The sequence below is a fragment of the Streptopelia decaocto genome, assembly GCF_964273445.1.
Source record: "Streptopelia decaocto genome assembly, chromosome: 13".
NCBI classification, from domain to species: Eukaryota; Metazoa; Chordata; class Aves; order Columbiformes; family Columbidae; genus Streptopelia; species Streptopelia decaocto.
In genome coordinates, this window is record NC_138668.1 from 197,197 (window position 1) to 218,950 (window position 21,754).

At 47.4% G+C, this 21,754-nt stretch overlaps 1 protein-coding gene across 2 annotated transcripts in view; it reads left to right on the forward strand.

Annotated features, from left to right (window-relative positions):
• Nucleotides 1–302: 302 nt before the first annotated feature.
• The window catches only part of CYTH3 (cytohesin 3), a gene marked incomplete at its 5' end in the record, with an annotated part of 51,691 nt that continues 30,239 nt past the window's right edge, over nt 303–21,754 (forward strand). The window contains one exon of one of the 2 annotated variants that reach the window (XM_082064914.1): nt 303–470. Coding sequence is in view for 1 of the 2 variants with exons in the window: in XM_082064915.1 (XP_081921041.1) it covers nt 443–470 (28 nt within the window). The remainder of the gene's footprint in view (nt 471–21,754) is intronic. The other variant, XM_082064915.1, reaches the window with a different exon arrangement.

The following is a 21,754-nucleotide window of genomic DNA, read 5'->3' on the forward strand; positions in this document are numbered from 1 at the left end:
CGATTTAGGGGCCTCAACGCGGCCAGGCCACGCCGTGCGAAGCCCGCCGGGGAGGGGGAACGCAGAGAGGGAGAGGCGGGAAGCGGGCTCTGTCCGCCCGGGCCGCTCCGCCCCAGGGCACGGCCTGAGGGGAGGAGGCGGCGCGGCGGCGGCCGGCGCCCCTGTGGCGGCGGGAGTGGCGCCGCAGGGCCGGCCGGGCCTGCCTTCCCCGTCCGCCCCTCCGCGGGTCACATGAGAGGGGCGGGCGGCTGGGCAGAGGCGGCAGCCGCCGCCCGGGCTGAGGCGGAGCGGGGCGGAGCGGGAAGGGGCAGAGGAGCGCGAAGGGGCAGAGGAGCGCGGCCGCCGTGGGGGACGAGGAGGAGCGGCCGCGAGGCGCCGAGCGAGCGGAGCGGGCTCCGGGCCTCCCTCGGCCGCTGCGGAGCGCCCTGCCCGCGGCCCCACCATGGACGAGGAGGGCGGCGGCGGCGGCGGTGAGTGGCGAGGCTCGCGGCGAGGCTCGCGCGGGGGGACGCGGCCCCTCACCTGGCGCCCTCGCGGCCGGGGCGCCCCCCTCCCGGGACGCGGGGCCGCTGCTCGCCCGCCCTTTTTGCGGCCGTGACATTGGCTGCCGGCGCGGCCGCCCCGCGCCTCGCCCTTCCCTCAGCCCGGAGCCGCTGCGGCCCCGTGCTGCCCGGCGGCCCCGGGGCACGGAGCGTCCGGCCCGAGCGCAGCGGCTGTAGCAGCGAGTACCGAGCAGCTCCCGGAGCGGGGGAGAGCGGTGGCGGGGTTGGCCCTTTCGCCGGCGGCCACAATGGGGGCTCTGTGCCCCGCGGCCGGGCAGGGTCAGGCGGGGGCGGTGAGGCGGGCTCGGGCACAAAGGGGCGGCGGGTCCCCGTCCCCCCGCCGCGCCCCGCGCTCCTGCCAGCAGCCGGGGAGACCGGGAGAAGGAAGACAAGTACGTGTCTTGCAGTGTACGAGCAGCGAAAGGAATCATTAAGCTCTGTTTGTGTGTGTCATCTTGATGGAGGCTCGGTGATAGTCACGGAGTGGTTCATCCAGTCTGAACAAGGTGAACTGTTTCTAAAGGCAGCGGCGGTAACGTTGCCAGATACTACTTTTAGAAAATCCGGACTCGCATCTTGGCGGAGCTTTTATTTTTAATTTTTATCTTTCGGAGGCCGGCTTGCGCACCGTCCTGGTTTAAGGCACTGCAGACTTGCAACACGCTTCCCTCCTTTAATTTGTAATGTGTTTTGTGAGTCCGTGTGCGGAGCTGCTGCCCGAAATAACCAGTTCGTGTGTATCATCAGCAGCGGTGATGGTGGCCGGGAGCAGCTGCTCCTGCCCCGGGGCAGGGGGTTGGCTGAACGGGCTGTCCTGGACCCTCTGTGTCTGCGGTGCTGCAGAGCGAGTGATGAGGATATCTCTTAAATAAAATGCAAAACGGACTGTGTCTGAATGCATCGGCTTGTTTCTAAATAGGTAAAGTAAGGGCAAAACCTTGTATGATTAATAGTTGCACCGTGCTTGCTAATTCTAAATATAATTACCCAGAACTCGGAAATCAAGTGGGTGTGGTGTTTGTTTTGACAACTTGGAAGGAAAAAGCTATGATGAATCAGAAAAATAATTCTTCAAGCAGTCTTCTGGGAATATGGCCATTTCTCAGCAGGCACTTTTCCTGCTCATTTTGTCGGTGATAGATTTAACTTATTTTTTTTTTTCTGAAAAAGGAAAACAAAAGACAAAACAAGCCAGTCCTGAGAAGTTATTATTCAAAACAGTTGAACACTGTAATTGTAAAGAGCAGAAAGCTCATTCAACTCAAAATATGTTATTTTCACAGTATTATGGACTTGCATCTGTAGTTAGGGGAAATGAACATGCTTATTATTGGCACTAACCCTGTGTAATGTAGTACTTAATCATATGCAAAAAGTAAACCAGAAAGTAGATGTATTGCTAAATCAGTCTTTCGTAAGGTGATAAGCATTTCAAAGTTGGATTTTCATGGGAGGAAAAATACTCAGGACGTTGGGAGAAGATGGTCTGTGTTTAGCTGAAGGCTGGCTCCGTAGGTGAAGTCAGATTTTCACCTAGTATGCAAGTGAAAGTATTCTTTTATTTATAACTTCATATCACATTAATAAACATGTTGGCTTTTTTGGGTCGAATTACAGTATAGTTTAAGTTCCTTCTTCCTTGTGAATTTTAGACTACAATTGTAGGCTACCGAGACTGGAAATTTTTTTGTGATCAGTGTATTTGACATTTTACAGTGGCTTTTTGTGAGTATTGCATTTTTTTTCTTGAATAGAGATCCAGTCTGGCTTTTTTTATGGACTGCTGTCAATTTGGAACACCAGCTTAGGTTATTTCCAGCTAATAAGTTGGTATTTTGAATTGAAAGTATTGTTTTTTCTTTTTAAACAACAGCAAGCATGTGGAAAGTGTGGATTTGACAGCCAATTTTAAAATCCTTTAGTGCCACTGAGTAGTGAGACTAATGGAGTCTCTCAAGGGAGTCTGACCAGGGTGGTCCAGTGTTTTGAGCCTCTACAGGACATTTGCAATCCTCAGAAAAAGGACATTATGGAGTGGGGAACTTGTAGAGATAAGTACCTGTGCACAGCCATATGCTTAAAGTAGTATGCAAAATTGTTTGAGGACTACACAGGATCACCCTAATTAGAGGTGCTTGAACTAGATAAGCATCTAAATATCCAGGACATTAAACTGTGATTCAGAAGGTAAACTGCTGTTCCCAGTTTGGTTCTGCCTGCTGCCCCGCTCTTCGGTTTAATTTGCATCCTGTATTCGGTTCCCTCACTTGTCAAATGGGGTCAGTTGTTTTACCACCGCTAATAAAAACTGTGAATGGAAACAGAGCTCTGTAAAGTTAGCATTTATTATTTTAGAAGCACTTCATGGAAGAGAAATGTTAATTAAGGGAATTGTTCTTGGTGCTGTTTTCTCTTTTGTATGTGGAGTGCTAAATAGGGGTATGCGTTTCTGTTATACAATCCACTTACGCACAAGCCTCCCATTGATTTCAGCAGAGGCTCTGTGCATGGATTATTGATGTGATATGATCCGAGTCAGTTGGTGTTTGTCTCAGCCTTCTTTTGTGTTCTGATTAAAATACCTCTCTGCTTCACTTAATCCAGGAAATTTCTCCTCCTCCCTCTCCTCACTTGGTCTAAAACTGATCTTTTGTGATTTCACTGAGGCTTTTCTTGCGTGGTCACTGTCGCGGGGCGGCGGTGCCGGCGGTGCCGGTGCGCGGGGCCCTCGCGTTGAGCAGGGCCACCGGCAGCACGTGCTGTGCTGCGCATCATAAACCAGCGAGTGATCTTCTGCATAGTCAAAACGTGAACAGCCGGTGGGGCCCGTTGTGCTGGAGGTGCGGAATGGCACCCTTTCTGTGTTTGGGTCTAGTCATGCAGCAGCTTCGTAGTCCCCCACATTCCACTCCATGCCGTTCCTCTTGGAAAAGACTGAGACATCAAGTGCTTATCAACTTTTGTGTGTATGTTCTAAGCTACCTTTATGAAGGGCTCTAAACAGACATACCAAAAAGTTTAAATCCTGTTTCTGCTTGACAAATAGACAAAATTATAGCACTAATTATACCAGGGAGGTTTCCCTACTGTTCCCCAGACCCGATGCTTTGTTTCTGAATTTTGAAGGTTTTTGAAGGGTGAGGAAGCGATACAGGTGCCAGGCTCTGTGAGTTGTTGGCTGTGCTTGCCGGCAGTGGTGCCAGTAACACGCTGCCTCTGTTACGTGGACAGCCGTGCACGGGGAGCTGGGCTGAGAGACCAGGCCGTCTCGCAGGGGACTCAGGAGAACGGATTTGCTGCCACACCAGGTTTAGCAAGATGACTTCTGTTCTTCTGCAGGGCAGAGCAGTTATCCTTTTATAGGTAGAAGCTATTAAATGTAACCAAACCCACAGATTTTTTGTAGAAAAAGTGTTTTAAAATTGATTAAATGTATATATCTATATGAGCAGCCTGACCTTTTCTGTTATTTTCTCATTGTACTATCTTTCAAAGGTAGACGTTAAAGATATAATAGAAGAGTCTATGTGGCCTTGTTGTGATTATAGACATTTATTCTGCACTTAAGGCTGATGTTCCACGTTTTGTTTAAAATAAAAAACCCTCATAAAATAATAAATGTATTTTAACACAGAAGAACATTAAATATGTTTCACTGCCTGCTCATCGAAGTGGATAACTTGTACCAGTAGTTTTAAAAAGTTGTCCTGAAAGTTGTTTAGAGGACGGCTTGTAGTTTTAAATAGCACTCTAGGGAAGTGCCAAGAGTATGCAGAGGCACCTGAGTGTTAGACTGACCTCCCAGACTGATTCTAGGGAGAGAAAAACAGATGCAGAGACAGAACATTAAAAGCGTTACATGAACACGATGTTTATCAGCCAGCAGAGCTTCTGGCTAAGTCTCTTTTTACTAAATAAATATTTCTTCATGCTAAACTAATCTCACATTTGTACAGATTACCTGTCAGCTCAGTAGTACCTTAATATTTAGCCTCAAACACATTTACTCTTATCACTCTAATGAAAAATACCGTGGTAAAATATTGCTAATTACGTTGTAATTATGAACTTATTTCTGGTGGCATCAGAAAATGGGCTTGTTAACTGCAGTAACACTTTAAGTTTTTTCTTAGCCAAATGTTCAATATTTTTAGCTATGACTTGGAAGAAAACATTACATTTTTGCTAACAAAATTTCCAGAGGTCATTGTTTGCCAAGCTTGATGTATAGTTACATAGCGCTGTCAGGCGCGTGTGCTCAGCGCCCTGAGCGAGCCGTGGACCCAGGGGCACAGGGCGCTGTGGCGCCTGCGCAGCGCCCCCGCCAGGACGGGCGCGGGGCCTTCCCGCGGACAGCGCCCCCGCCAGGACGGGCGCCGGGCCCTTCCCGCGGACAGCGCCCCCGCCAGGACGGGCGCCGGGCCTTCCCGCGAGCAGCGCCCCCGCCAGGACGGGCGCGGGGCCCTTCCCGCGAGCAGCGCCCCCGCCAGGACGGGCGCCGGGCCCTTACCGCGGACAGCGCCCCCGCCAGGACGGGCGCCGGGCCCTTCCGGCGGACAGCGCCCCCGCCAGGACGGGCGCCGGGCCTTCCCGCGAGCAGCGCCCCCGCCAGGACGGGCACCGGGCCCTTCCGGTGGACAGCGCCCCCGCCAGGACGGGCGCCGGGCCCTTCCGGTGGACAGCGCCCCCGCCAGGACGGGCGCCGGGCCCTTACCGCGCACAGCGCCCCCGCCAGGACGGGCGCCGGGCCCTTCCGGCGGACAGCGCCCCCGCCAGGACGGGCGCCGGGCCCTTCCGGCGGACAGCGCCCCCGCCAGGACGGGCGCCGGGCCCTTCCCGCGAGCAGCGCCCCCGCCAGGACGGGCGCCGGGCCCTTCCCGCGAGCAGTGCCGGAGCCGTGGTGACAGCGCTGTGACAGTGGCTGTCCCGCGGGCTGCTGGGTCTGGACCGATATTGCGTGTGCTTTTAACATCACCGGAGTTTTAAGAGCTTTTACCAGTTGAGGGGCTGCAGATTTTGAGGCAACACACCGTTATACTCTGCAGTTCACATTGAATTTCTTAATCTCATAGTATTTATTGCCTCCCCTTCTTTCTTTCTAGGATTTTAATAACTTTTTCAAGTGAAAATGAAATATGTTTTTGCTTTCCTCCAGTTTCTTCTGCTTGCCATCTTTTGTCCTATAAGTCTTTTCTTTCCTAGCACAACAGAAGGGTTTAAAAAGCTTTAAGCTGTTTCAGGTATACTGTGGCTCCATCTTATCTGCTGCTATCTTTTGCTTGCTTCCTTTCCCTCCCAATGCAAACGTGCTTTAGTCTGTTCCTTTTTACACCCCAGCTTCAGCCCTGTTTAGTTTTTGAACTGCTGCCCATCTCCTTTTCATGTTGAAAGTCGCTGGGTGAGCTGTTTGCGGTCAGTGTCTGAAGTTTCTCCTCCAGGTCCATCCTGGGTCCTTCCCGGGCCTGTCCTGGCCCCTTGTACTCGGCACATTCCCTTCCTCCTCTTGGTCCTGCCAGCTGCCTCTAGGACTGTTTACTATACTTTCCTTTTTGAAATCTTGCTGGGTTTTGGCCTTTTTGGCTGTTCTTTCCTCATTCCCCTCCTATCTTGTTAATTGCTTTTTCATTTGGAAGATGATCTTTGTGCTTCCAGCTTTTTGTGAAGATGTGCAGGACCCTGTGCTTGGTTTAATGCGCTTTTCCTCTCTACGTCTTGTTTCTGGATAATGAAATTTGCAAATGAAAATTGAACTATCATATTTAAACTGATGACTCACAGCGTATACTGTGTGCTCTGGATCCAGTACCATCTGTCCTAGCTAAAATGTTGGCTTGTTTGACATCTTAAGATTGCGTAATTGCTGTCTTAATGAGTTTAAAACAGAACTCTTGATGTTTTTTTTCCACCCTCTGCCTTTTCTTGATATCTGTGGATACACGCTGGCATCTCAAGTGGTTATTGACAAGTAAATGGTTCGATGTTATAATTTATTATTTCTTAAAAAGTCGTCTATAGGAAAGTTGTAACAAAAGTGGCAGTAAAATGGCAATGCCAAAGTATTAGAACACTTTTGCAGTGTTATCTTCTGCAATATTAATTCTCCTGTTTGAATGCACAAACAGATTTAACCTGGTTGTGGGATCTCATGTGACATTTTCTGTAGACTTCTGCATGGGACGAGCCGGCCTGTCGGGTGGTTTTTGTGATGATTGAATGAATCCATAGGATTCTTTTCCTCTCTTTTTAAAGTAGAGTGAAAGTTAACGCTGTCTGCTTCACTTTGTCTCCCGGTAGCCTGTGAGTGCTTACGCGCGTACGGAGGATTACACTTATTTCAGTGAAGAGTTTAGACACAGTGACCATGTGCTTCGTTCACAGAGGATACAAATAAGTACTCAGCAGCAGGATTATTAGAAAAACCTGTCAGTCTCTAGAACTGTAAGGCAGGAATCCCGTGGAAGTGAAGAACACGTGGAATTTTACTGTAAGATTTACAGAAGCAAAGGAAAAATTGTGTGAAAAGCCATAGTGGTAAAAGTGTATTTAATTATGCCATTTGTATAACTTTAACATCTAACAAATTGTTTTTAATTGCATATGACTTCCTTCTTTTAACTCCAACAATTTCATGGGAAAACTTAGTATTGCAAATTTTTTGGACAGCAGTGTTTCCTCCTGGTGGGACAGACACACAGAATCCACTAGAAAACCATGTGTTTTGTGGTCCTCGGAGACTTGCCTGAGGAGGAAATGGCTTGACCTATGTGGTTGCTATGAAGGAAAAACATTCTTGTTCTTTTTTTTTTGGTGAACATCTGTGTCACATTTATTTCATTACTTTTTGAGGTTCTTTAAACCCATTATTTGGTAATATAAGGTATTATTTAAGGAAAATAAAGACATGCACAGATACTTCCACAATTTCATTCAAGTTTTGATATCTGCGCACTCATAGGCGTAAGTGGGTAGGTTTTCCAATGAAAGTGGACGCGTTGAAAGGCAAACACAAACAGTATCCAGTGTTTCCTCGGCAGAAAGTACCTGACAAATTCCATAGCATCTCATGAGGTAACAGGAAATGTTTCGTGCTGGAAGCTGGTGAAACCCAAATCAGAACCTCATCTCGGATATGGAGCACTGAAGATCTTTGATCTGTTTTTCTCAGCAGGTTGGGCTTCTTGGCATGCTTTTACTAATTAGCCTCATTTTCAGATATTCTGTTTCTCATTAAAAGAAATAGCTACCTTATGCCAGGTGTATGGGAGGACTGTGAAAGTGATGCTGTTATTTAGCAACCCCATGGGAATTGTACCAGGAAGGACAGATTTTACTGCAAGACTACTAAGTAGTATTTTTTGTGAATTCCATAAGAAAATCCCTAACAAGAGTCACAGATGGGTTCATTTGTGAGAGCTGAATCTGACGCTGTCGTGTCCACGGGCTCAGCTGGATTTTTAGGAGCTGCTGCTGTTCTTTGCAGAGGTGGGTCCTTAATACAACAGGAGAAACTGTTGTTTATTTTTAGGTGAAATACCTTGAGTTTCTTAACCAAACAAAAGCACTGTGTGAAAATGATGGAATGCCAGTCTGCTGTCTCTCAGGGTGCGTGTAGAAGAAGCTGAACAGTAACTGTGGGAAGTAATTTTAGTAGGTTGTCTACCCAGCTACCAGTTCTCATACAGCTTGTAGGAATATTTGCTCCTCAGTCAAATTAGATTGAAATGGAGTGCTGTGCTGGGCGTGCTTTTGGAGAAGAGTTAGTGGGCAGGAAAAGACGTGTCCAGTCTCTCTTGCGCTGAGTCTCGTTCTCACACGCACAGAAAGGCTGAAGAAATCGACGTGCAAGTGGGGGAACGGCCTCGTGCTGTTTTCTGAGAGGAGCTGTGGGGTGTGATCATCTAATGAGTCATCACTACGTTTTCGTACTACCCCCTCATTAATAGTTACTGTAGCTTCTAGCATGGAGATGTGTGCTTTGTTTGTTTGTTTTACTATCTGATCCAAATGCCATTCAGGTGGTTTTCTTGTTTAATTCCAAGTATTCAAGAGTCTTTCTTTGCTGTTACATTTTTTCTCTAATGCACTCTAGAGATCATGTTCCTTAGTAAGATCCGTGTTTAGCTCATAAGCTGTGTTGACTGTAGGGTCAGATTCTGACATAATCAGATCCTGTTGCCTTAATACTTAAGAGAGGGGGAATTGTCAGAAGGGACATTTGTAATTGCATTGGATATTATAAATAAAGAATTATTGTTGCTTGAAGCAGTATTTCTTATATTCAGTAGTCAGATTCCAAATAAGTTGTTCTTTCTTTCTCTCTTTGCAGTGATGACCGCGCTGCCTGCTCGGTGAGCTCGCGGAGCAGGAGCTGCCCGCGGGCTGCGTGCTCGGCCCGGGCACAGCTCTGACCGCTGCAGGCGCACTGGTTGAATCTGTCACACTGCTGCCTGGTCCTGTGTCCGCGTCTCACAACTGGGCAGCCAGGAGGTGCGGAGGAGAGTTTTCCGAGGACGTTGAGGTTAGGCCAAGGGGCTGTAGAAAGAGATGGTGGCTCTGTTACGGAGCAGCTCCGGTCGTGGGAAGAACCTTGCAAGTTAAATGTGTTTTCTGACTGTGGGCCTCCCAACGTGTGCAGGGCAGGGGCTTGGTCCGGGTCCTTCTGGAGAAGGCAAATGGACCCGACCCATTTCTTGTGCACAGAGTGCTCAGCTGTTCGCAGCTGCCCACGCAGGAGCTGCTGTGTGCAAACTGTGCGGGGTGATGTCCATTGCAGCAGATCTGTGGACTTTACTGCGTGGGGTAGGTGAATTTGTGTCTATATATTGTTTTGGGGTTCTCTCTTTTTTTTTTTTTTTAATTTTTTTTTTAAAAAGTCTTATTTTCTCTTTCTTTTCACTGGAAGTGTTCTGCTTGACACTCTCACAAAGCACTTGATGTTTCAGGAGCCTACCTTCAAGAGGCTCCATCAGGCTGAAGTAATGCTTGGTTTAGTCTTGCATTTGGGAACCCCAGTATATACTAATTCAGGAAAACTCTTTTTGCATGTGGTATCTGTCATGTAAATACCTAAATGAGTAGTCCGTGTTATGGAAGTATGTTTTTATAGTCTCAAAGTAACTTTTAAAAAATTTATATAGCTTTATTATTTAACTTTCTCTTCTGCAAGTCAGTTTTGACCTACTGTACCAACCTTTATTAAAATTATCATATCATGTACTTGCAACATTTTTAGGCAGCATCCAGCATTCATCTGGGGACAAGGAGAATATCTGTGCTTGTTTTCCTACCATGTCCCATCATTCGTGCTCTGTTCCTGAATCGCGGTTGTATAGAACGGTTTCCTAGCTGAAGCCGGGGCTCGGAGCCGCGCTGAGTCGCAGTTCAGCGGAGCGGCCGCAGCGCCGTTCGCGGGCGCGGGGGGCAGACGGAAAGGTGTCGGATATGGGACTGGTTCGTGCTTCGTGTAGGTGTCCTGGTTAGTGTGGGGGTCTCAGGCTGGGTCTGAGGCGGCTTCTCCGTGCTGCGTGAGGTCAGCCTCTCGGCAGCCCGGGCGGTGTTTGCTGCGTGTTCTGCGCGGGGCAGAAAACAGAGCACATGGGTTGATTTTTTTTTTTTGGCTGTAGGAAGTGGATTTTTGTGCATTAAATGCAGCAACTTTCTTTTTTTCAATATCTGAGAGGAAGCTTCCCTACCCCCTGTGTTGGCGTCGTGTGGGGTTTTTAATAAAAATACATGGAACTCTCTTCACTCTCTCTGTGCAATGTAAGCTGGAAAGGCTGCAGTGGTCAGTCTTGGTCTCGTACCAATAAATGACATAGTATCACATCAGTGTTTTAAAAGATTAGGTGGTATTTTGTAAGAGCAAACATAAGAAGAAGACTAGTTTAAGTCTCTCAGCTGTGAATTCACTGATACACAAAATAAAAAGAATATATATTGTTATTGTTCTGATTTTGCTGAAAACTTATTTTCCTTAAGCGTCTTCTACCTGTGTTGTAAACCGGAACAAGTAACGTGTGTTACGAAGGGGAAAGGTTGAGCGAAATTGGTAATCCAAATTAAATACAAATAATACTGTAAAGCTGCTGGGGCCGGTGGGCGGTGGACTTGGCAGACAGACCCATCGTGGTGTGTTAGACTTGAAAGGCCATGTGGAGATGATTATCTTCTGGCATTTTGTAGTGAAGGTTTTTGAAGAAGCTTTTTTTTGTTTTTAAGGAGTGAAAAATAGGAAGAATAGCTTCAGTTTGCGCTGAATAGTAAAATAGTTTGCTGTAGTAGCATATGGGAAAACAATTTATTCAAAGGTAAGCTGCAAAAAGAAGTTCTCCTACTGTTTTCCTATTGGCGGTCTTGTTTTCTGGAAGCAGCCGAAGATCCTGTGCAGCTGGGACTAATACAGGATCCAGCTGTAACTTTTATTGTTGTTCAGATGTCCGGTGATGGTCGAATCTCAGTTATTGTGTGGAAATTCAGTAAAGGAAAAGGGTAGGGTGGGAAAAAAGTGACTCTCTATAAAAATATTCCAGTAAAAGCAACAGGAACTAGGAGTATCCATTTCAGAACTCTGCCACAAATCCCATCCTGAAATACTTAAACGCCTTCAGATTTTTCTGTAGACTTTAAGTAATCTAGGAGTTCTTGCTTTATTTTTTAAGCAGAAATGAAGTCAGGCGATCGGAATGGGAAGGTGGCTGTTCTTTTACGTTACTTGGGAAGGAAGATGCCAGCTTCTCCTTCATGGTGCAAGGTTTTAGCTAACACAAAATTCTGTACTCTTTAAAGTGTTGGTTCAGTATGGAATGCTACAACATGGAGTATATCGAACAGTTTTGATTTTACTAATCTCACTTATGCTGTGTTTCATTAGCCTTTGTTTTATAGAACCGAAGTATATAAGAAGGGGAAAAGCCTAATATTTTCCCATAGAGTTTGATTTACCTTTGGTATATTGAGTGCTTCCAACTCTGGATTATGTCTGGGATTGAGATTAAACAAAACAAGTGAGCAGTGCAGCGGGTGGGGAATGGTGAGACTACTTGATGATCAAAACAATACATCTCTTTTTCTTTTAAAACAGTTTGAATTTTTTTTCCTTCTTAAAAAGGTCGTATTTCTCTATTTCTTTGTAATGTAGCCAGTCACCCTGTTTCTCCATTACTTGAGAGCAGTGATGACAGTTTAGAGATGCGCTGTCCTTGAGGTATCCCCTTCCTTTCTAAATCTTCCTTCTAAACTTCATTTACAGACAGGGTCCATCAAACGGCTATATGAATTTCAGAATTGTTTTGCTATTACTCTGAGTCTTTAATTTTGAATGTTGTTACTCAATCACTTTGTAATTATTGTAGTTTAATAAATTTATTAACAATTGTGTACAAGTTATAAGCCCTGTTAGGCTGGAAGAGCTAGCTTTTGAAATACTCTAAGTTATTCCATTGCTAGTGACAGTGAAAGGAATTTTAAAACATAACTACTGTCTCAAGCATAATCCTGGACAGGATGAGTGCATTCCTTTCTGTGTGCCTCAACTGGCTGCTGATATGAACTCTTTTGTTGGAGGGGTGGAAGGAGGAAGGAGGAGGGTTTGTGGTCAGCCGGGTACCCTTGGGCAGCCCGGCACTTCGGTGCTGGAACAAAACAGCCCCTTCCTGAGCTTGTAGGAGCTGATCTGGGACTTCCAGGTGGAAGCGAGGGGTCGCCAAACCAGCATGCTTTGAAAGCAAAACGCTGCTAACACGAAACAGTCACAACAAAAGCAGCGTCTAAACGTCATGTAATGCCGCCTTGCGTACAGCAGCGTAAGGTGCGGTGGTTCTGGAGCCGGCTGCAGGAGCGGGGCTGCTGCGCTGAGCTGCCGCTTGGTGCTGTTTGCATGGTGACTCAGGAGGTCACTGTCAGTGTGCTTTGTAAACCTGCAAACAAATTAGTTTTGTTTTAAATTGGCATGAATTTCTTCTTCTGTTTAATTAAGCAAATTATGACACTTATTTTGCTGTTACTGCATTGGGTGATTTATATTGTGTACCTATGTTTGGGCTTTGGTCTGATTGTTTCCTCTCCCAAACACTCTTGTAGTAGTCTTTTTATTTTATTATACAGTGTTATAAATTAATACAAGGCAAATAATTTGCTGCTTTTTTTGGTAACATTGCTGTGATTAAATAAGCTGTATTACTTCGTTTTAGCTTTGTTTTGCAAGAATGGTGGTCAGAGTCCTTCCCCCCCAGTTTTTAGGGATTATGTTCTTGATTTCAGTTGTCGAGAGCCCAGAAGAATCTCTTTCAGCTTAGTTGCCTTACTGAGGTGCAGGTCAATTTACACTGTGTTTTGCAAAATTGGTTCTATGTAGACTTTGCCAGTGTCAAAGACCATTAAAATACAGCAACCAGAATAAACTTTGTTTACAGATTTGCTTTAAGATGCTTTGGCTGCATTCATGATATAAGGAAAATTCAGAAAATATTTATGGCTGGAGAATAAAACCTGCCAGCTAAATTGAAGGAAGTAGTATGATAATAATGTCGTACGTCTTTGAGGGAGCGAACGCTGCATTTCAGCAACTGCTGCGTTGGGTTTTTCTCTGGAGCTCATATGGACGTAGGAGGTGATTCTTTTAATGCGACGGGAGAACATCAGAAGGTCCTTCTCACATATGAGAAATAATAGTGTGGCAGGTCTAGTGAAGTTTTGGCTTTTTGCTCTCTCATTTTACATTTTGAAGAAAGAGTTTCCTGCTGAACAAACACATGTAAGCCTGATAGCATTTTCCTGTATTTGAATTGCGAACAGTCAAACGACTCAAAAAATCTATGTTAAAACCCCTATCTACTATAACATACTATATGTGCATACAATAAATCCGTTCAGCTAAGCGGTCTGCTTCCTTTCCTTCCCACCCCTTGCGCTGGAAGTTCATCAGGTTTGCTCCTGGGTCTGGCCCCCCGGAGCTCTGCTGGGACGGCGTCAGCGGCGGCGGGCGCTCGGGACAATGTCCTCCTTATGTTCTGAGGGTCTGTAGAAGTTGTCGTTTTCCATTGCTACTAATTCTTATGGAAACTATGTGATCTATTTAGTAGGAGCACATAAAGTGTGCCATGCAAAGTTGCATGGTGCAGTATTCAGTGAAAACATGTACATCATCATTGAATCAGTGGAAAATATTTTTAGATTTCATTAGCGACTGGTCTGGCATTTAAAATGGAAAATTAATGGTAAGACTTTATTTTCTAAGTTCTTAGCTAGGCTAACGCAGGATAGCTAGACTTCCATTGACTGTTAATTTGTAATTAACTATGCTTTGAGGTTCTCTGGTGTATGGTAAGATGTTTTTTAAGGTACGAATGTGGAAGAATTCAGGAAAAGGAAAAAATTAGATGCTTCCATTTGTCTTAGCAGTTGTAAACCTTCATGGTAAAATACTTGCAATACTAATGGAATCCAACAGCCTGATTTAAAAACTTGTGTAACAGTTGATTTTTGGTGACCTTTTTTCTTGAAAGGATCAGAACAAAGTATTTCAGAACTGGCTTCTGGACAGTTGGTGATGCTGGCTGGACGTGTGCCGCTCAGCTTGGTGCGGGCTCGGGGCGCTCTCGAGGTGCACGTACTTCAACAAAGCTTTAGGGCGCAACTTGTTATGACGCTGACGAGACGGTAGGACAGGTGCCATATTGAAGAATCTTTTAGAACTAGTTTTTGTATGATTTTGAAGGGGACTGTAGGCTTCTGCCTGTCTAGGTGTCTGCTGTCAGGATTAGATGGTTGTTGCTGACAAAATCTTTGCATATCAGTGCCACCACTTCTAATACCAACCACTTTTCTCAGTGGTCAATAGATACTTCAAACAATGAAGAGTTTATCTGCGGATGGTATTTTCAGGGTGCTCTGTGCTCGCTGCTGTCTTGTCTGTGTTTGAGTTACAGGAGAATCTCTAAACTGCATGGACAGGTGTTCTCCCGTCTGGCTGTGTGAACTGTGCCAGCAGGGTTGCAGACACTGTTGCTTCAAGCTGCTGAGCAGAAGTCACAGCGTGGTGTTTCTGGTTTCTGAGGCAGGTGTCGATGGTTGCAGGGGGGTTAGGGTGAGTCAGTTTTCCTCAGCGTTGCAGGGTTTGTCTGTGTGTGACGACGGTTCGTGCCAGGTGGAGCACGGACCGAGAGACCGATCGCTCTTTGGACATGAGCTTAGCAGAGGCACATGTGACCACCTTGACTATGGTATCTGCAGGTAAAAAAATAATGATCTGCACTAAGTTTTACTCATTTAGGAAGTGATATATTTGATTGTTACCTTTGGTGCCGTGTTGCAGGTAGCAGAAGTAAAGCATTTGGTCCCACTCAGTTGTTTCCCAGTCAACAGGTGTTTCCCATTTGAGCATGGCAGGGTGAGTGGGAGTCTGAGAAAGAATGTTTATTAGTAGGAGCACCAGGAGCTGGTGGATTTAAAGAGGTGGAGGGTTGAATGCCAGATAGTTGCTTGAAGTTTTAAAATCTCTATTCATTTTCAGGAAAAATGCTGAATTTTATATGCTATAAGTCAGAGACTTTGAGAGTAATAAAACTAAATTGCTTAGATCTTTGAAGTTGTAAGGATGTGATTTTTTTTTTCTTGTTAAGTACTTAGCTGAGGAAAAAAATGATTAAATTATTTGAAAATGAAGTACAAAAGATTATGTGCTCAGATTATTTTTCAGTGGTCTCTGGAAGGAATGCAGTCATTTTGCCAATACAGGCAGAAAAAACAGCTTAGGGCAATGTAATATTTTAGCAGATCTGGCTGAAACTGTTAGGGAAACTTTAAACAGGAAGAATGTATTTATTCAAATGAGTTTTTGATCAGAATGCCAGAAGATCTGCTTGGAGTATGAAAGATCTTTCTTTTTTTAACATAGAACTTATGTCTGTACTTAAAAAGATTGAAGCATATGTCGAATGTGCTCCCTTTTGGCAGTGGGGTGAGCCAGATTGGTATGAGCTGCCGATGGTCTTTTGCCAAGCAGAGAATGGGAGACCAGGGGCTTGACCTTACGGGAGCTGGAGCCGTCCAGCAAACCTCTTATCAGTGGAGCAGATAAAAAGCTCTTTTATATCTGGATTAGTGACCTGTCGAGCTAATTGTTTCATGGTGTGATGACAACCAACAACTCACAAAAGCTAAATATGCTGTTTTCTGAGGAATCTGAAAAGACTTTAAAGTCTTAAACTAAGCCTTACTATTCCTTCACTAACAAATGTGTGAATGCGTTTGTGACCCCTCTTGTTGCCCTCTCAGCTACAGGGCACGTGGCCAATGGGCCTCTTGATGTAATAGCAACAAGCTGGAGCAATTCAAGCCTGAGATGGCCAAGAAGCAACATACTGTATTACCTATAGCGAGTGTCTCTCCGAGAGCTGCAGCTCAGCGGTTTCCTCAGCAGGTACTGGGGTTACTCTTTTTGGCAGAGACGGCAGGGATTCAGAAGCTGACTCAGCACTGGGCCTGGCGTTGCGGCAGCCTCACGCGCCGCGGTGCTCCGAGGGAAGGGACGTGCTGCTGGAGCAGTTGTTCACGGCCTCGGCGCCGCGGTGCTCCGAGGGAAGGGACGTGCTGCTGGAGCAGTTGTTCACAGCCTCGGCGCCGCGGTGTTCCGAGGGAAGGGACGTGCTGCTGGAGCAGTTGTTCACGGCCTCGGCGCCGCGGTGCTCCGAGGGACGGGACGTGCTGCTGGAGCAGTTGTTCACGGCCTCGGCGCCGCGGTGCTCCGAGGGACGGGACGTGCTGCTGGAGCAGTTGTTCACCGGGCGAGCGGTCCTGGGTGGCGCTCTGGCTGCACCTTGTGCATTCTTTGGGGAATGAAGATGTATTTCAAATCCAGCAGTTGCACCACCTCCTTCAGTGTGCAACTGATCTTGGAAAATGAATAAATAGAAAGCCTCTGCAATAAATACTGCTTCTGAAATCTAATTCCAGAGCTGTGTCAGGCAGAGATGGGGGAAGGGGAAAGATGAACTTTGCCTTGCTTTTTCTGAAAATTGGATTTGTGTGCTTTAGAAACAGCCAGCAATCGTAAGGAACTGGCTAATGCTCTCCACTAATGAGTGAAGTGCGGCAAGCAGCTCCCTTGTTGGCAAGAGCAGATGTTACTGGAAACTTGTGAGAGAAGGGCTGTCGGAGCCCCGGTGTTGTGCTGGGAACACGGTAGGTCTGGTGAGCTGTGCCTGAGGGGTTCCAGGGTGTTGCTGCTCGGTGGCGTTCCTGTCAGGTTTCTGTGCTGCTGCTCAGAGTGGGTCTGACAGGAATGTCTGCTGCTACTCTCGAGTCTTTACTTCTCGAGTCTTTTTTTCCGGGGTCTATCCTAGGAAAAAATGTAGGTGCACGCCAGCCAACTGTTTCCTCATCCCAGTAGCTGGGGGTGCTGTGGGAACACGGCCGTTTTGTAAGGGCAAAGCTGAAACACATTGCTATAATTTTACTGTTTTTTCCTTCTCATAACATTTCAAAAGAGGAAGAGAACAGCATGTTCTTATTTGCTTCTTCCTCGCCCAAGAGATGATGAAATGGTCTCTGCTTTCAGAAAGAGCTGTCCCGTCCTTGGTCTGAGATGCCTGAATCTGGAGCTGAAAGCTCTGTGGATTGGCAGCAGGACGTCTGCGGTTAGTCCAGTCGTTCCCAGGGACTACTGGGAGTTGTGTGCCAGCGGGAGATGGGGTTTCCTGCTTACCCTTTCGTCCACTCGTACTCCTTGAGACTGCTGGCGAGAGAGAGTCCTGTCCTGGTTGACAAGGAAGAGGACTCGACAGGAGAGGTTTGTTCTCGGCTCTGCGGAGTTGCTGGGAATCCTCTCAAAGCCTCCGCAGTGAACACGGAGCCAGTCCCGCTCAGCGGCAGCAGCAGTGCGAGCAGCCTGGCCTCGCGGCCTGCGTGGGCCTCCCCTGCTCCGTCCTGTTCTCCACCAGCAGCCGCGGCCGGCCGCGCTCCCGCCGGTCGGCTGAAGGTGCATCCGGGACCAGAGGAGAGCGACGTGGATGGCGACTGACGGACCGGATGTAGTTCAGCACTAACCGTTTCCTATTGTACATGAGAAGGGAATGTCGTATCATTTACAAAGGTGGATATTCATTGCCAGTTTTCTGATCTGGATTTGAACTAGATAAAGTCTTCATATTATATACCATCATGTCAGCTTGCTGAAGACTTAGTGGAAATGTGTTAGAGCTTGCTGATCTGAAGGTTGCCATCTTGCCGTGTTGAAAGCTGAAGTGTCGGTCAGGTCCCGTCAGCGCTGCCTGTGTGCACGGCCGATCCGAGCGAACCGCGTGTCGTAGAAACGGGTCATGGGACCATCCAGCCCCGTTCTTTGTGTAATTCTGTGTGGTAATACATGACACTTTGGGCAAAATCATAAATGCCCCAAGTTAAAAGATACATGCTGCTTCTGTTCTGCAGCTTAGAAGATCTTGCTCTTGGAAAGCATTTATACTTTTCAATTTCAGAATTTTCTCTTCCTGCTGCAGGCAAGCAAAATCCAGTGTTTATTTGGTCCCCTTTCTTTTGCACTGGAATGAATGAAGGGTTTCGGTTAAATAGGCGGTATCTCTAATGTGTCACTTAGCTATGCTGGGCATACTTGGCGTGCCGAGCTGCTCCATCCACCTCCTGGATAACGCGGAGGGGAACCCTGATTTCCCTCCCAAGGCTCCCACGTAGAAAGTGGCTGCAGTTCTGCATTGCAAGTGGATCCAGTATTTGCTGTCAGCTGTTACCTGTCATCTCTCCTGGTGTCATTGCTGGATAATTCTCTCACTCCGGGGTGCTAAAATTTCTTGTGGCCTTGATCTTGCTATGGAAGTGAACAAAAGAAATTCATAATTTTCAGACTTTTACTCTGTAAAGGCTAAATTTTGTATTAATGTTTACTGTAATATACTGTAAGCAAAGGCTTCCAAATGCAAACATTGGAGAAAATTTTATTTCAGCTGTAGCACTAAGGAACCTACCTATTTGTTTCTCCAGTTTTGCACGTGTGAGTCCTCCGTAGGGAAAAGAATCACTGTTGAATTATTCTAGAATTATTTATCTGTGAGACTCTACCTTGCACCATAGATACTGGGGGGGACAGGGAGAGGGAATTAATTTGATTCTCTTTGTCAGTGTTTTGTCGATCTGATCCAGTGTAAAGAAAAGGCTTGAGGTCTCTTATTTTTTGGAAGGGTAATATCTGTATTCATACTGGTGGTGCTACTACACAAAGCTGATTCTGATCACCCCTCCCTATTATTTGATATGGGGAAAGAAATCAGATGCAGTCATTTTATTAAAAAGCTGAGAAAGCTGAAAGCCTATTAAAAAACCTTAAGGCCGTGTAAAGGCCCCACTGTTCTGAAGCAGCAGGCGGCGCGAGGCTCCGCGTTGCAGGGCGGTGCTGGGCGCGCGGGGCGTTACCCGGTGTCCCCGCTGCTGCAGGGCCGCTGGTTTCCCTGCGGCCGAGGCTGCAGGCTGAGGCCATGGCGGAGCGACAGGGAGCGGCACACGCGGTGACCAGGATGGTGCTTCACCGGGTTCTCTGAGCAGGGGTGGTAGCTGGTGCTGACGAAGGCCCGTGTTCTCTTGGATAGTATTTCCTGTGTCTGTGCTAATCTGTTCATCACCCTCCCCAAAGCACATACCCCTGCAGTGTGGCCAGTGTCTCCCTTTCTCATTTCCACTTCAGCATACATTTTTTCTAGGCTTCTTAAATATGCATGGCCATACATATTTTAACACTTTGTTATTAATGCAAGTATTAATATATTTGGGTAAGAGACTTAGAATGTTGAGTTAAACTCAGCTTTCTTTTCATATTCAGTAATTTGTATTTACATATTTTAGAAATACAAGTTGGCCTAGAAGCATCTTCTGATCTTGAAGCAAGAGCAGAGAGACTTCAAAAGAAAAATGCTCCTAAAAGGAAATCCGCACTCATCTATTTTTAATATCAGGTTGAACTACTTTCAGGATCTGGAGAGCACAGGCTGTGGGGGGTGCGGGCTGAGCCGGGCTGCGCTGCGCTGGCCCACGCGAGGGGCTGCTGGCCCGACCTCCCGCCGGCCGGTTTCTGCTGCTCCTGCCCGTGCGCCCTCCGTGGAGCCGCCTGCCCTGCTACGTGGCACAAACCAGACCCGGTGAACAGGCTGCGGCAGGACGGCCTGTCCGGGAGCCGCAAAGCGATGCAGGAGCGGAGCGGGGCTGGCTGCGGCAGGACGGCCTGTCCGGGAGCCGCAAAGCGATGCAGGAGCGTGGGGGGGCTGGCTGCGGCAGGACGGCCTGTCCAGGAGCCGCAAAGCGATGCAGGAGCGTGGGGGGGCTGGCTGCGGCAGGACGGCCTGTCCAGGAGCCGCAAAGCGATGCAGGAGCGTGGGGGGGCTGGCTGCGGCAGGACGGCCTGTCCAGGAGCCGCAAAGCGATGCAGGAGCGTGGGGGGGCTGGCTGCGGCAGGACGGCCTGTCCAGGAGCCGCAAAGCGATGCAGGAGCGGAGCGGGGCTGGCTGCGGGCAGGACGGCCTGTCCAGGAGCCGCAAAGCGATGCAGGAGCGTGGGGGGGCTGGCTGCGGGCAGGACGGCCTGTCCGGGAGCCGCAAAGCGATGCAGGAGCGGAGCGGGGCTGGCCTGTGAACTCTTGCTCAGACCTGGTCCCCACGTGGTTCTTCCTTCTTTCTCCTCAAGTGATGCTCTTTTACTTTGTTGTTGCAAAACACCTGATTCCCTAATAGAAATGTATAAAAATGATGAAATAAGATACATTATTGAATAGAAGATGTAAAGGAGGTAAATATAATGTAATTGTGGCCTTCGGTACTGCCTGTTCATAAAAATAACAGAGTGTGGACAGTAAAAAGGACGTACGCACTAACTCAGACGCACACTGCTTTCAGATGGCAAATATCTATGTCAATGGCGTACTTAGGAACTCAAAAGCGAGGTCGGTGTCTCTCCCGTTCTTGCCGTGGGTACGTCTGTGAGGCACGGCCGAGGCCTGGACGCCGCGGTGGGCGCCTGTGGGTGCTGCAGCGCCGTACGAGGGGCGGCGAGCGGCTCCAGCGAGGGCTGCGGCTCGTGCGGGAGCCGGGGGCTTTGTGCTCCTGCCCTGCACAGCCGCTGTTCTCCTGTTATCTGCACACGCGGTGTGCAAAGACACGTATGCTGCAGACTCCTGTGCCACCAGGTTCAAGACACGCATTTGCTGTGGTTTATACCTTGCAGACAGAGGCATGTTTCCAGGCAGGGGGGCGAGGCGGCACTTCTGTGCGCGGCAGCCCAGACCAGATGTTTGCTGGGAGGCCGGTAAAATGCATGGATCGGATTTTTCTTTTTCTCTCCGAATCAGTGTTATCTGGACCCTGATACTGCACAGTTTGGAGCGGCCTACTTTCTGCTTGGCTGCATATGGTAACACTGATTACATTATACATGGCTGTTCCTTACCAGGGCAAAAACGTGATCTTGCCTTATTTAAAGTCATTCTCATGGATTAGAATACATACTGTTTGTGCTTTAAAAGAAGTGATTTCACACTTGGCCATGCAGTTACCCTTCTGTTTTTTTTCTGTATAGAATGAAAATGTATTTCATACTTCCAATTTCTTATGTTTTGGTTCTTTCAGAAACCAAGATGAATATGAGTCGCTGGTATAATTAAACCTGCCTTGTCATGGAAGTAAAAAAAAAACAAATTAGTGGGTCATGTCAGAGGGAAAATGTTTCCTCTAAATTCCCGAAAACATATTTTTATGCGGTAATAGGATTGATATTGTTAGGCTTGTTTCCCCTCACATTATTAGAAGCGCACAAGGACAGTATCTTAACTGTAACTTGCCTGTGAAGTGTCACCTTACCCTGGAGTGAAAAGCGTTTTCAGAACATCCTGTAAAGGTGTCATTTCCAACAACGAGAACGGCGGATGTTGGAGGTTCCCTTGGGCTTGGCCGCTAACGCGCTTTCTGGCCACAGTGTCCCCGTGGCTGAAACTCAGCACAACCTGGCAGGCCACGGGCTCGCCTGGGCTCCTCGTGCGCTGGCTGGTGATCCTTGTCTGTGAAAGGATATCCCGTGCGGGGTTCTCTCCCTCTTAGTGGAAGTACAGTGCTCTGATGCTAGAGCACGTTCAGCAGGGACTAAATAGCAAAGATTAGTGCAGTAAGGTAGGTGAGGAAGCAACCAAATCCAACTAGTTTTACTGATTGCATTTTATGCAG